Consider the following 16,895-nt stretch of genomic DNA (forward strand, 5'->3'; position numbering starts at 1 on the left):
CACTCGGGAGGAAATTAAACGCAGAATAAATATGGACAATGCGTGTTATTATTCGGTTGAGAAGCTTTTATCATCCAGTCTGCTGTCAAAAATCTGAAAGAATTTTTAAAACAGTTACATTACCGGTTGTTCTGTATGGTTGTGAAACTTGGACTCTCACGTTGAGAGACAAACAGAGGTTAAGGGTGTTTGAGAATAAGATGCTTAGGAAAATATTTGGGGCTAAGAGGGATGAAGTTACAGGAGAATGGAGAAAGTAACATAATTTAGAACTGCATGCATTTAGGCTTATATTTTTCTTCTATTTGTGTTTATTGGATTTGTCTTACCTCATCAGTCATCATTTTATTTGCATTTATTTCTACAAATTATGTTACCTAATTGCTTTAATTTATCAATAATATTACTCTTTACCAAAGACAAAATGGTTATATTGAAGGCTAGTAATGTTATAAAATAAATAAACATTATGTTTTTCAGTTTAAGATTCCACGTTTTATTGATTATTTTGTTCACTTTCCGTAATAGTAAATAATTCTGTGTGTTATTTTTAAGAGTTTTAGGCTGCACTTCGTGGAGCCCGTTTCTTTATATCTTTTTTTTTTTTTTTACTTAGCTGCAGCGTTTAACGTTTACCTCACATGTTAATTTATTAGCTGTTAGTATTATAAATTATTTTATCAATTTTATTTCGTCTGTCATATATAACAACACTGAAAGTTAAATAGCCATTTCATATAAAATAACTCCGCAAGTAGTTGTAATCTCGCAAATAAAATTTGCAACTGCCATTTTGCAATGAAGAGAAGTACTTTTTCTTTTCAATTGGCAAAGTGAAAGCGCTTTACTGCAATACTTTTAAAACACGCTTGGTTTCACTTTCAAAGTACATTCTAAAATTGACTCAATCTACCTAAATTTTAAATCTACCGCCACAAATTTGTATTCGGTACTGTACTCAGATCAACCGAGTAATGACGTCACAGTAACTGCTCCGAACCGAACCACTCCGTCCCCAGCCCTAATTGTATTCTTCACCTGACATAATTAGGAACATTAAATCCAGACGTTTGAGATGTGCAGGGCATGTAACACATATGGGCGAATCCAGAAATGCATATAGAGTGCTAGTTGGGAGGCCGGAGGAGAAACGACCTTTGGGGAGGCCGAGACATAGATGGGAGGATAATATTAAAATGGATTTGAGGGAGGTGGGATATGACTGTAGAGACTGAATTAATATTGCTCAGGATAGAACTGATGATGGGCTTATGTGAGGGCGGCAATGAACCTCTGGGTTCTTTAAAAACCAAAAGTAAGTAAGTATAATTACATAGTTTTGTCACGTAATCTAAGTCAAAGTTACAGTAATTCTGGATTTTTTTTAGAATTTCTTATAAATATTTAGTATCAAAAGTAATGTATGTGGGATGTACATTTTTATATGGAGGAGGTGCCTGACGACTTGCACAATAATTATAAAATCTTTAGAATGGAAAGTGTAGGAAGGGATATAAGTGTGTATGTGCGCGTGGTTGTTTTTCTCTCTCTTCTTCTCTTTTTAGTGTGCCACTTTCATTTCATTCAACAGAGATCTATACCAACATACCTATATCCAAAGTTGAATAGTGACAAATACACCAGTGCAAGAAAAGTTTTGTAGTTCCAGATACTATACCGATATATCTAAGCATCTAATTACTGCACATGTCATGATCAAAGTTCGGTAAATTGGTAATAGTTTACAGATAAGTGCATACTTGTGATGGTTTGTTTGGGTGTTATAAGGGTAATGTTTTATGCAATTTGTTTTTATTATTTTCATAATTTTAATTTAAAGTGTTATATTCTGTACACGGGTAATTCTGAAAACCTAGTGTATACTTTTGAGTGTTCACTTAATCACTAAACAACCTCATAGGGTCAAAATTCTTGCATAAGTTACTCCCTAAACCTAGAACTCTGGCTATAAGTATGTTGAATTCATTTAACTTCCGTCTTTTAAATCATAATGCCAAATGCCTACAGTGCTTGTTTAGTAGGATGCTTTTGGCATTCCATGTGGAAGTTTTTTTTTTTTTTTTTTTAAGAAGTGTGGGGGTAAAACGAGTTGCAAGTCCTAGACATTTAAAATTCTTACTTCATCTTGCTACTTTAATTTTTCTTAAGTTTATTAATCATTTTTGTATGTTCATTATATGTAGTGGAAAGTGTTGTGATGCTGTAAGAAGTTTGTTTAGAAATTTTGACAGATACAACTTTTCGCCATTTCTGATTCTAATGTCTCTCTGTCCATCTGCCTTTGTCTTAAATTTCAATATAATTTGTTGGTTTAGTATTTAACAAAAAAAAAATACTTTTTATAAAATGCATTATTAAAAATATCACAATGCAACCATTTTCTCAAATTCGGTATTTTCGTCTATTTTACAGTAAAGCTCTTGATATGTACATGGCAGTTGCTATTTTAAGACTTCAAGAAGGACTCGATTATTCTAAAGTGGTAGCAGATGAAGATGATCTTGTAAATGGTATCAGTTCCGTAGTTGGAGTAGGAGAGAAAGGCATAATTCGCACAAGGCAAAACTCTCAGGAATCTCTACCACGTAATCAGTCTTTCTCACAGATGTCCCAAGGTAAGTGTTTTCCATCATAATAATATTTAATGTACTGATAGAAAATAAGAACTAAAAATTATAGACAGGGGTTGCAAACAATTGACACTTAGGTCTTATCATTTTCATTGTCATTTGAAACATTTTAGTAGTTTTTATCTGTCTCATCATGGATTAAACAAGGGAAGTGTCAGTAATATACGTAATTAAACACATTAAAATTACAGATAATTGTTTCCTTTACATGTTTTATGTTAGACTTTGAAGAGTAGAACTATAATATGACGACCATTATATCCGTACTCTTTTTTTTTTTTTTCAAGAAATTGCTGCATTTCTATATATGAGCATTGTATGAGTGTGAATATTTATGGGGGGAAGTATTATTTTGAAAATAATATTGATTTCAAGATTTTTACGGAAATACCAAGAAATTTTTTTACTTGATATCTGTCTTGGCATATTTCATTCATATTCAGTATATATAATATGTAAATTCACTTAGAAAGTATCAACGTGAAATGTTCGATTTTTATAGAGGGTCCTTATATGAAGCACTAACAGTGAGACAGATGTAGCAGCAAGGGTTATTTAGTTCAAATCAACCGAAATAATGCTCTTCTTTTTTATATTTAATTATAATGTCGAATGAAATAATGTAAATTGCATTGGACAGTGTTCAATTTAAACTTGTATTTGGAATATAAAATGACGTGTCGAAACAGATCTGCTTAAATTATTTTAAAGAAATTAATTATAAAGATTTCCGCTTGGAAGACGAGAGAAATATTGTGTATGTGTACAGTTTTAAAACTAAATCTGCATACTGCCATCAATTACCAGTAGGTCAAATGACTGTATTGTCAAAAGCCTGGCATTAGAAAACAACAACAGATTTTAAAATTTGGTACACTTGTGTTTTCCCAATTTTAAATTTCTCCACAATTTCTTTTACACTTAGTTTATCTTCTTCACTAGCTGTGATAACTTTCACTTTTGCATTGAGGTCCAGAACAACTCTCTTCTTCGAAGCCATCTTAAACACTAATGGAATGTCTAGGTTTGAGGAAATTTAAAGTTTTAACAACTCTCTGTGCACAGGTAGGTATGCATTCATACGTAAGGGTTTGCAAAGGGCTGTGCAAGTGGCACGGTCATTCACTTCCGGATACCGTTAAGTAAGCATTCATGAATTGTGTCACACTTGTCATGTTCAGTGGGAACCAACAAGTTTTATGTTTGACAGCTCCAAATGGGGGTGACATGTTGCATTGTCCATGAACAAAAGAATATGCCTATTCTGCTGCTTCATTTTTCGTTCAATTCCTGCAACGATTCTTTCATAATTGCAGTAGTCATCCATGCTTTTCTGTTGAACTTCCGAATCACTGGAAGATTGCTTATGTTAATGTTTTTGAAACACCGTGGCCTAGTGGCATTTCCAATCACAACAGGTTTGTAAAGGATTGTGAAAAAGAAATGGTCATTCACTTTTGAAGGTCATCTTCTGCAGATTATTCTTTTCCGGATACCGTTACATTTTTAACTTCACTGCAGTATGTATTTTCAGTGCTGAAATACAACTTATGAAACATTTCAGGAAACTACAAAATGATTATTAATTTTTAAATTTTTTTCAATTTCCGTAATATACATTCAGAATGTGTTTCCGTTTCCGCATTAGACAGGTTCCACTTAATACAGGTCCATTAACATTAATTTATAATGTATAATCATGGTACCACGAATTTAGTACATTAAGGACAGGTTTCCGCTGAATGCAGGTTCCGTTAAACACAGGTTTCACTGTTATTTGTTTCAGATCTTATTTCGCAAATAAGGGTTACCGGTATTTATTTCTTCTTCTTCTTCTTCTTCTTCTTCTTCTTCTTCTTCTTCTATTCTTCATCTTCATCATCATCATCATCATCATCACTACCACCACTTATGTTAAGTTAACTATTATATGTAGGTACACTATTTTTTTGTAAATACAATAATAAGTCATACTAAAAACCGGGCAGATATTCATTGTATTCTATTATATTTAATGCCAGTAATCCACTAATGCAATGGTGCCCAAACTTTCAGAAGGTGTGACCCATATTTGGCCAAAACTTTTGTTTGCTATCCCTCCCCCATTACCGTACCGGTTCTTGACCCTATTCGAAAAATACAAATTCCTGTAAAATTGCAAACAACCTATAATTTTACTAAAAACCAGTGGATACAACGCAAAGTGCGATTTTCAAACAGTTCTTTTTAGTAGTTTTCGGAAGAAACTCAAAACAATTGCAACAATCACAGATGAATACTGAATTCGTTTTTCGACAGTTGCATTCAACTGACTGAAATGTAATATATATATATATATATATATATATATATATATATATATATATATATATAAGGGAAAAAAATTCATTGAAATATGTACCTACTGATGGAATGTTGATTTTTTTTTTTTTTTCCAGAGCCAGTCTTGTATTAAAACAATATCTCGAGCTAACAAAAGAAGTTCTTAAATTTTTTTCTCGTCTATATTTATCGTAAAAAAAAAAAGAAGCGAGAAATCTCGTTGAACTTGAAAATTATATGATTGTCGTAAAAAAAAAAAGCCGAGAAATCTCATTGAGCTTGAAAATTATATCATTGTGTGTGATTGAATGCAGAGTCCAGATTTGAGATGCTACTTTTTGGAAAACAGGCACATTCATAACATTATTTTTTACTTTATAACTACTGAAAACATTTTTTATTTTAATGTTCAATGTTGTTTATGTTTCTAAATACAAAATAAATGTATGTTAATAAGGCCTTTTTTTGTTTTTGTATAAATTATCTCGCGACCCCTCTTAGCCCCTGCCCCCGCTTTGGGAACCACTGCACTAATGTAGTGCAACATTTTTTGTCTTTAATTTCATTGAACCTACAGCAGAAAGTAAATAAATTGATAATACTGTACTGTATTGTCAGACTGAAGACACTCCTTACATCGTATCTTAAGATCAGGTTTGCAACCCCTGGTGTAATTGAATTGTACATTTTAGAAAGGGCAAGTCACATTTTTCCAATTTTACAGGTGACACAAAAAAACTATTTAAATTATATTTTCAATTGTGTGTATTTCGTCTTGGGAAAGATACTAAAATACACTTTACATACGAGTTTTAGATTTTTTAAATGAAAAGGGTGGTTTCTATGGATTGTTTTTATCTTGGGCATGTGTCATTTCTAAACTAAATACAGGAGCAATGAGAGTTCAAAAAGTAGAAATTTTACGAATCAGTAGTGATAAACATGGAAATATGCCTCTTATTTTCACTTTTGATATGAAAAACTTTACTCTGCATTAGTGTGTTGTAGTTGGCCAATTTACAATAGTGTCATAGAAAGACTTTGCATGTTCACTTACATATTTGAGAACTTTTTTGCGCGAATGTTGACTACAGTCATTTTAATGAAGAAAGGGCACATATCTAGGTTTTGTGCCCTTTCTCAAATAAACGCATTCATCTGACCTCCATAGCAACAAATGGAGTCGAGTTAGGAATGTACCCTTTTTAAACTTAATAGAGTATATTTTTAACAAAACATCAGTTTCCACAAAAATGTGACTTGTGCCATTTCTAAAATAAATGATTCAATTAGAGAGTAGGTTATTTTTTTAATACTTCATTATCATAGAATGCTCATATTAATATAGAATAGATCCATTGCATGCATTTGTGGTTTTTATTTATAAAGTTTTATTAAAGATGGAATGCTTTCGGTAAAGAAATACCATTACTTCGTTGGTCAAAAGCAGGTGTGATTTCTTACAGTTACCCTTATGTTAATGTGCCACAGTATATTATAGAATAATATTACGCAATATTTATTACTAAGTGTAAAAATTAGTCCTACATATATAAAATTTGATTAATATTAGCCTAATTTTATGTTTTAAAATTCTTTATTTCTCTCTTTCTTCTTTTATATTAAATTGTAATTCATGTACTGGATTGTCTCAATCATCGTGGTAAGACATAAATGAAACAATTGTTTATGAAAAGATAATAAACTTTATACTTTCAAGCTTACCATTGTATTATATTAGACCTATTTATGATACTTGCTGTCATGTGCTTTCAGACATCAGCAGGTATAAAAAATCACCACCACTGTCACCATCATCCTTCACTTTCATACCATAGACTGTGGCCTGAAGATCTCACTCTAGTTTCTCACTAGTCATTGTAAACTTCTTGCTCATTTTGCGATATATATTACTACGTACAGTGCAAACTATTTTTAAATTATAGTTCTCCATCCCCACAGTATGTTTCCAATTGGGTCTGTAATTTTAATAAACTATAACATATTTGCAATCTTAATTATTCTGTTTCATATAAATTCCGTCAAAGTGAGGTGAATCTTTCTTGATAAGATTTTTCAGTAGACATAGCTCACTTCTGTGAGCTTTGTAATTTTTTCTTCTTCTTCTTCCCCCTCCTTTTTTTTTTAGGCTATACTTCTTTTATACTGAAGATATCTAAATATATATTTATAAACTCCATTTCAATGACATGTTATTTATACAAATCAATGTATTTTTAAAGGTAAATTTGTATTTATTTATATTTGGTTTTTTTAAAACGGATTTTACTATGATTATATGCAAATAATATACCTATATAAAAAATATGCTACCACATTCATGAGGCTTTTTTGCAGTGTACTTGCATAATTATGCGAATAATTGTTTTGGGTACGATAATGTATAAATGTTTAAAGTTGTAAATGAAATTATAAGTTATATGAACACCCAAACTTCTAGAAGAGGTTCTTTTAATCCACTTTATAAACGATACTGTACAAAGTTCATCTACTGAACCCACCATTTTGATTTTTTGTACTGGTAACAAAAATATATTTGGTTACAAATATAAAGGTAGTGGATGGAATACATGAAGACCTATAGTGTTGAGTCATTTACCGAAATAACTGAAAATTAAATTTGTTCCAGTACGTGCGCATAAACATACACACACAATCACGGACACCACCATATTTTAATATACTATACAAAATCTTAAAAGGTTAGATTTTAATTATCATATTGTACTTTTCCGTATTTTTAACTTAAACTAATTGTAAGTTACGGCTATTACTATATGAAGTGGCACATTAAGATCAGGTTCAGCAGAGCAGGGTAAAGTAAATTTAATGTAATACATTTAATATATTTCTCGTTGAGTACTGGAATTAAATATAATATATAAACATAATGCATAATATTTCAGGAAAAAGTGAGCGTAAAGGTATTAGGATGAATAAATGTCTGTATTTGAGTTAATTGTAAGTCCCGAGTACTTAGATCTACCTTCAAATACTGAAGAAGATATAAATGATATAAATTGTATGTACCTAATTTATTTAAATTTAAGTTCATGATTATTTAGTTAGATCAATGAGAGAAAAATGTATATAATCATGTGAAGCTTGTCTACTGTAACAAGATGCTCGAATTTCAAATTCGATTTGTGTTTATATTCACATTTTTTTGGGCACCTGAGTATTTATTGTACAAATGCAATTTACAAATATAATTTTAATTCTCTCATGGGTAGAGTTATTAATAAGATATTCTGATTTATATTTTTTTGTTTTATCTTTCCTTCAAACATATGCAGAACTGTACAAATATCTCAGTGTAGGAATCCGACAAATGACTAGGGGTAAGTTTCAAAGTGCAAGTTGTTCAGATTGGTTTTGGAATATTAATTTTAGCCTGTTTGTATTATTGTCTAACACAGAGGCAGCCACATGGGATTTGAGTCTTATAGCACGCTTTGTTGAGAATGGTTTTTGGTGGTATTAAGGGAGGCAGTGTAAATGGCACCAGTGAATTTTGCCTATAGAAATATATATATGTTCTAAAATACCATAATTTGTTAATACGTACTGAAAGATATTTTGCAATAGCTATGTTGAAAGCTTTAATGCACTGCATTATTGAAATAACTAATCACTTTGGTAGTGTTTGGACCACGCATTTCCTTAGCAGAATTGTGATTATGTCTGCTGTTGGAATAAGTAAAGTGCTGAGAGAATGTTTGCTCCATTATATTTATGTAGTTGCGTTATTGAGCAGAATGTGTTTGCTTTTCTTACGTAATTTGCTTATGTAATAATATATTTATGTAATTTGCATCGATTATAGTTTTTATGAATTCTATAATCCTGATAGTTTTTGTCGAATTATGATACCTTTGTTGTATTCGCATACTGGTCATGCCACTTGAATTTATGCCGTATTTGTTTCAACATGACCTGGAAACTTTATTTTGCTGTATTGAGAAAATAATCTTTTAAACTGATACCAATGATTTATTTGTTATATTTTAATTTTAAATTTATTTGCTTTTAATTTAATCTGAATGTACGACTGTTTTATTTTAATGCCTGCTTTCCAAGAGAACTTGATCGAAATTGCAATCAACCAATCATAAAATCTTCTGAACCTGAATTAACTGACGCTAGAATCTTGTCTACATGGAAAGTGTAAATGGTCACAAGACTAAAATAGATGAAGATTGGAAAATATAAAATGTGTTACATCGAATTTATTTTAAATTATTTAATTATTTTAGTATTTCATAAAAATAACGAATGTATAATTTAAAGGTAACCAGGGGAGCTTCAATTGTCATCAATAGACCTACTTCGTTCCATAAAACTGTGACAGTTACTGAAGCAACAATAATAATAATCAAATTATTTAAACCTATGTTACAGTGACTGTTCCAAAAATAAAACATAGCCACATATAAATATAATTCCTTTTAATTATAACTTTAAACAAAATTTTATATTACAAGAAATATCATCCCTTGATGCCAATCTCTAACTTGTTTCTTTTATTATAATTTTTAATGTCTTGGTAAATGGAGATTAAAATTCCATGATCATAATTATAACAACAGTACGAAGTGTTTAGAATAATTGCAACTACCTCTCAAATGTGACACGACCTTAGTGCCGGAAACCAGTACCTGATATTGTGGAATTTGGGTATATTCTACGAAATTCCCTTTTACATCTTTAACATATCACAACTAATCTTGCATATTGAATTTTCTTCAAGAAATCTTGTATGGTCTATATTTTATTTAAAAAAGTTTCTATATTAATAATGTTGTCCCGCATTAATTAAATGTTTAGAAAGTACAGATTAATTCAAGCTCATTATGGTTATATGGCAGATGCAGAGTATGTGAGTATCTCCTTGATCATTTCTTCTCTCCTTCCATCTAATGATCTGGAAGAAATTACATTAAAATACACACATCTACTAAGTATATTTCTATAGAGAGGACGTACAATATACTAATTATTCACAATAAAGATCCGTCTTATACACCTACATAATGCTTAGCTTGCAGGCTTGTTGGGTTCCTTTAATTGTGTATAAAAATTACGTAAAAATACACGAATAAGTTATGTATTGAAAATATGTTTCTCTGAAGTTTCTAGATAAGTACTAGATTCATTGAAGAGGATGTACGATATGCTGATTAGTCATAATCACAGAACCTCCTCACGTATATGCATGTTTATTTTGGAGTCGTGTGTGGTCCAAGCAAGAACCAAAACTTACTGTGAAAGTAGTAGCCTGTGGCTTTTGTGCAGTAGACGTAGTCACAGCACACAGATGGGCGACACTACGAGACTAGTATTCACAGCTTTCCCCTCGTTCCTTTCAGTCACAACTATGTTGATTATTATTGCATCTCTACATTATATTCATTACAATAAATGTATAATCTAATGTCTGACAGTTACTATAGTCATGAGACTAGCAGAATTGTAAGAAAAGATTTAAATAATTCCAAAATAATTATAGTTATTACGTTAATCAGAATCTTCAATTTCCTTCACTGACTTCAATGCTTTCGAAGTACATAAGTTCATAAAGTTTTTCTTTTGGGTCAGTGTAAGATACATCTCGATTTGTCTTTCCTTACAATGTTTTCTGTTCACAATCTGACAAGAGCGTTCTTTCTAATGTAACTGGATTACAAAATTTTAACAATGAGTATCAAGAATTTTTTATTGAGGTTGTAAAATAGTTTAGAGCCACCGGTGTGGCTCAGTCGGTTAAGGCACTTGCCTGCCGGTCTGAAGTTGCGTTCGGGCGCGGGTTCGATCCCCGCTTGGGCTGATTACCTGGTTGGGTTTTTTCCGAGGTTTTCCCCAACCGTAATGTGAATGCAAGGTAATCTATGGCGAATCCTCGGCCTCATCTCGCCAAATATCATCTCGCTATCACCAATCTCATCGACGCTAAATAACCTAGTAGTTGATACAGCGTCGTTAAATAACCAATTAAATTTAAAAATTAAAAATAGTTTAGTGTAATACAAACTGAACGTACAGTTATGCTTGCACTGGTCATGTTCAGAATTATTTCTTAGAGCAACAAATGTAATGTGACTAAAAATAGTTTAAAATAAATTGAACATATGAGAATGAATAAGTAGTTTCTCTCTTTCTCTTAATAAGTTTTCAGTTTACATATTTATCTTATTTTGAATGGTATTTTCCCTTCCCCCAGTTCGAAATCCATCTACTCTTACAGAGAGCTGAAGATTTACATTTTTATACTCTGTATTTCTATATAAAACGTTAAATAAGTAAACCCTATCATGAGAAAAATGCAATTTTTTTTTCTTTAGCACTTGAGTACCGCAATACATTGTAAATGTTTTTTTTTCCCCTTCAAAAATAAATTCTTAATTTCAATCTTGGAAGATGAGATTTCGTAAAATAATATTTTACATTACATGTTTATGTTAATGGAAGTCGATTATAATTATAAAAATTTTAAGTTTTCATTGTTCTGAAACTTCATTCAAGCACATAATAATTTAAAATATAATTCAGTTTGTTCTAAAATGTAATGAAATTGTCCGTATTTTATATGTATTAAGATTAGATGAGTACAATAATTATTAAAGCTACTGGTACTATGAAGTTGGAAGTTGTTGATTTGCTTATAAATAAAAATGTAGTACAAATACTCTTCAGATTTTATTCCAAAAATTGAGAGTGGCACTTACGAACTCATCATTCGTGTCAGTGTATTTTCGTACCACTTTATTTTTATGTTTACAATTAAAAATATACATTTTAGAATATTTATTTTAGTAAATATATTTTTATCAAGTACCTTACTACCAGAAATACAGTATAGATTGCCGAAAATGATGGTCATAATTTCAAGCATTATGTTATAATCTGTGAAGTTATTATTAGTAACTTGTACGATATGTCTTATATTAAAAAATGCATTAATTTCGCAATGGCTTTTAAGCAGGTATTGTCCTGAGTTGTTTGAATGCCGGTTTTGAACTAGATATTTTTGACAATGTTATTGTAAGTATGAACGATTTTGTCCACCTGTTTAATCTAACGAAATTATAGCTCTAAGAATTCTATGTGCTGAAGTTTGTGTGTCTTAATAATGCTTCCTGTTGTTTGTCTAATCTTCTGATATTTACTGCATCGACCGTCGCAAGTATGTGCTGTTAACATGAATATTCACATTTTCAGCAAGTAGCGCTAGTGATCTGTCAGCTCCTGCAACACCAAACATGAATAAGACTAGAGTTAATGAGAGCCCTAATGTGGATGGTGATGCAACAGCAATAACAATTGCAGAGTCTGATCATCAAGAAAACAAGAATAATGCTACTAGTGTTCTAAACAGCAGAAAGGAAAAGAGAAAAAGAGAATCTAAAGCTGACCTTTACCGGTAAGATTTCATGCTGAGTTAAGAAATATGTTCTTTGTTCATGTCCCCCCACCCTGGCTGATGGGCATAAGAAATCGCTCTTAGGAACAGAACTGTGAGTCAACTATGCAGACTGTTTTATTATACAAACTCGAGCACTAAAACTATACTTTAAGTGGTGGCGTCTATTCTGTAAAAGCCTTACTGGGATGATGAGTGAAATTTTGATCATTTTCAGTAGAAAATCGCATTTTCGTTTTCTTGTAAAAATGAATCGGCAATCTCTTATTTATATATTGAGCAAGTTTCAAACACTCTCCGGCTCTGGAAATAATAAACATTACACAATATATAAATGGCTGCACCCTTGAACTTTAATTCCATGCAAATTTTACAAACCATTTTCTCACACTTCTTTTTCAGCATATTTCGTCAGGTTCGAAGTGTAAAAGCTCGTAAAATTTTGATGCTAGGAACATGAAATTTTTACTGCATGTTTTATAAACTGTGGTTAACAATATAGCAGATGGGTTTTAAGATTAAATAAATACTTTTCGAAATAAAAAATGAAATATTTATAATGGCAATGGAAAATTTATATTTTTAGGTATGTAGTGGTTATAAAAATTTTTCCCCCTTTTTGTGGTAAAGATATAGGAAAACTAATACGTGATGTTTTTCTAAATATACTGGTTTTGGGGAAAAAAAAATACAAATATTTTACTGAAAAATTGAGTTCCACATCTCATTTTGAAATATTTTCAAAATATTTTTGTTAATAATTCAGAAACTAATTGACTCACAGAAATGAAACTTCACCACATCGTTATCTATCATACCATGATTATGTGTACAAAAAATTAAGGACGTAGCTTGAAAAATGTAGAAAATAGAAATTTCACACATCACCCCCCTCCCTTAAAATATATCCTAATATTAGTTATGTTACTCCTAGATTCTGCAGATAATAATGTCCTTTAAATTTTCAAATAGGGTCCCAATATTTAATTTCAATTTTCTCTCTCGGAATAATGTGATTGTTCTACGTTTTATTATCTTGTATTATGGGTTACGGAGTGATATAATAACAAACTAATATAAATGCATCCCATGTGACTCTCTTCCTTTGAGATTTGTGATATACCATTGCAGATGACTGGGTTAAAACATTAATGCTTTAGTGTGATTTGCTACTCTACTTAAAAAATACGACTGTTTAATAAAGATGGTAGCATCTACCTACATACTTGCTTTAAATAAACTGAACACACCATAAACTTCTTATCTCTCATCATTGATTGACCTATTTGTAGTTTAATTTCTTTCTCCCCCCTCCCCCCATTCTTCCCTGACTAGAAAGGGTTAAAAATAATTTTTGACATTTATTTTGTCCATTTCTGATATCTTGTTTTCTTATATTTTTCATATTGTGAATTTACTATATTTACTTGAAAATTCGAATGCATTTTTACAAAAGAAATCCATTTAGGTCTATCGTGTCTTCTCTTGTCTGCTTTCAAAGTTTAACTCATTATTTCTCATCTGCAACACAGTTAAGTATTACAATATTGTTCGTTTAATGTAGGGGTTGTTAATCTTTTTTGGCCAAAACCCAAAGTCAACTTTGAGATCAGCTTGCTCGATCCTTGGGTCTATTTTTAAGTTAAACAGTGCTAATGTAATAATATCTCCTAAATCAATCAATCAATCTTAATGTATCCAGTTGTTTGCTGACAACGTAAGGTCCACTATAGTCCACAGTAGTCTATTCAGTTCTTGTTTTTCATGAGAAATTAGGGATATTTTGATCGGTGTTCATTATAGATGCCTGTCGCTAGTAGCCAGAGTTGGAGTATAGTCAATATATATATACTGCAGAGCTGTGTCTTCTGCAACTGGTATTATTGATTTTAATTTACTTATTTTGTGGTTTATGGCTGGACAGTATAGAAGAATATGTTCCAGATCTCACCACAGACAAATAGGAATATGATAAAGGTGAAATCGGTGTAGGTACATTGTATGACAATGTGACCTGTTCTGGCTCTTGTTAAAAATGTTTGAACAGGTCTGGGAAAGTTTTTATACATTTCCAGATCATTTAATTTCTTTTGTACGGACTGTAAAATTTTTTCTTTGTCAGAAGAGAGCCAATTTTGATCCATAGGTTTATAAGATGAGAGTTTATTGAAGTAAAGGCACTGGATAGAGGTACTGTATTACTTGAAGAGATCTTGGTTGTAAATATCGTCTGAATAAATGTAGAAATTATTCTGTGTTTATTTACTCAATTTTAAATAATTCTACAGGGGTCCAGGAGGAAGCACTCTTCCAAAAGATGTACTCAACAATCTAACACAATTTCAGAAGAAGCAAAAGAAAGGAACTATAGATGTCTGGTGGCTCTATGATGATGGAGGTGAGATTTCAAATATGAAACTTGTATTTAACTATAACATCGTTTTCATAATGGACATTACAAAATGTTCTCTGCAAATTACCTTGCATTATTATTTATTAATTTATTCTTTTTTTTACAAAGAAGAAAGTTTTATTGAAGTTACAGAAATATATGTTACAAAAAATGTTCAGATCATTTGATGCTTGTGGTTTCGTCAGGGCCTTGGGGGTTGTATATTTTCTTATTTGTTTAATCATCTATTTATTTTCGTAAGTATGTAGTTATGAAAGTAAAGTTAATTCTTATAACATTATAATAGAGACTTGGTTTACTCTGATTCATTCATTTGTAAATGGAAATCAGCCCCTCTCTTCTTTTGCACTGCGAAGTGATGTATGACAAGTTCATTGAAATTAGGTGATTCCAAGAGCTCCTTTTCATTGAAATATATTGCAGGTGCACAAGTCGACCTTCATTTTGTGTTTCGCACGAAATTATTCACTTATTTTAGATTAGAGAAGTACCATTCTGCCTCTTCAGCAGTCATCAGAATGATCATTATGATCTATATAATTTTAATGCTCTCAGGCGAGGCATTCACTGAGTTATTTTCATAAAGAATGTTCAATTCACACTAATGAAAAGAAACCTTGTAAACATGCGAATTTTTTATGAACTCACTATGGCGTAACTGCTATACCTTGAGGTACCGTAAGGTTGGTACTGTCGGATGGAAATTTCATAAATTTGCTTTCAAGAGGTAACATTTGTGTTAAGAAAATAAATACTTACACAATGTTTCTGCTGAAAGGTCAGTTAAAACTCCATCAGGGAGTTAATGAGAAAGATATGTAGGTAGGTAGGTAGACGAGCAGAGCTTCAAATTTGCTTTGAACGTTTTCTTTTAATGTAAACTACTATATAAAAGATGTAAAATCGTGTATGGTTGGTAAGACGTGTCTTGAGCCTTTGTCGCAATGAGAGGCAACAAAACCCTGCCTCCTAGCTGTGTTGCACAGCATTTTTTTAATTGAATTAAATTTCGGTAGGAGGATACTACGACCTTTCAAGATCTATTGCACTAACTCTCAAGCTAGGTGCATTCCCACACCAGTTGACTACACTAAGGTTCAGTTGAGGTTTTGAGCAGGCAACCTCACTCGTTCCTAGGCAAGCCCACTACATACATCTCCTGCTGGCATTCAGGGAATGCTGTTGAATTGATGAAGAAATTGAAAATGTTGACGAAATGATGTAGATGCCTAATATGGGGAAACGGGAGAATTCCGAGAAAAACTCAGGTGTGACTTTTTTTCCGCATAAGTCCCAGGTCTGACCGGAACTCGAACCCGGACCACCTACATGACAGGCCGAAGGTTTGACCACCAGGGATGTGTTACGCAGAAAGTAATGGCGCTTTGCAGTTGGAGGCTGCGATCTAGTACATACCTGAATAACATCTGCCTGTGTTAACAGTTACACATATGTTGACTGTCTTTTCCGAATGAACAGAGTAAAATTTCGGGATATATCTCATTGATTGAAATTTTGAATTTCATTATTAAAGAATATATTTCTAGGTTTTTTTAGGCACGGTTTTGTCTTAGGAACTATGTCCCGTGGCTGATTCATACACATCTTTTGTCTTCAAGGGTGCATCTATGTTATGTATAATTACTTTGTGAATTATGTCATCATATGGCAATAATTTTAACTTTTAACTTTTATAATGCGAAAAAAGAAATAATCCGTAAATTCTAATGTGTCTTAGAACATAAATTTATGATGCCAATACATATTTTATTTAAAAATATGTCATGCTTATGACTAATTCTGTATACTTATGAACAGGCTTCGCATTTTTGTCACACTGAATTTATCGAGGAATATGGAGGGAGTTCAAATGTCTGGCACCCACTGCATAAGTGGCAGCACAGTAGGCCTACAGTGAATGTAAATAATGGAGCATATCATGACAACACTGTAACTTAATTTTAATGGTTTGCACAACTGAAACGTTTTGAACAAATATGTTTGCTCCTCCATTAACTACAATTGCATTTCAGTATTATAATAAATGTGCAACAGAATTTTTATATAT

At 31.7% G+C, this 16,895-nt stretch overlaps 1 protein-coding gene across 2 annotated transcripts in view; it reads left to right on the forward strand.

Moving 5' to 3' along the window:
• The window catches only part of Ncc69 (sodium chloride cotransporter 69), a 520,228-nt gene that overhangs the window by 492,604 nt on the left and 10,729 nt on the right, over window positions 1-16,895 (forward strand). Inside the window, exons 14-17 of one of the 2 annotated variants that reach the window (XM_069823777.1) lie at window positions 2,434-2,636; window positions 8,291-8,335; window positions 12,213-12,414; window positions 14,703-14,812. In XM_069823777.1, the coding sequence (XP_069679878.1) occupies window positions 2,434-2,636; window positions 8,291-8,335; window positions 12,213-12,414; window positions 14,703-14,812 (560 nt within the window). The remainder of the gene's footprint in view (window positions 1-2,433; window positions 2,637-8,290; window positions 8,336-12,212; window positions 12,415-14,702; window positions 14,813-16,895) is intronic. The other variant, XM_069823780.1, reaches the window with a different exon arrangement.

Source organism: Periplaneta americana, chromosome 4 (genome assembly GCF_040183065.1).
Source record: "Periplaneta americana isolate PAMFEO1 chromosome 4, P.americana_PAMFEO1_priV1, whole genome shotgun sequence".
NCBI lineage: Eukaryota > Metazoa > Arthropoda > Insecta > Blattodea > Blattidae > Periplaneta > Periplaneta americana.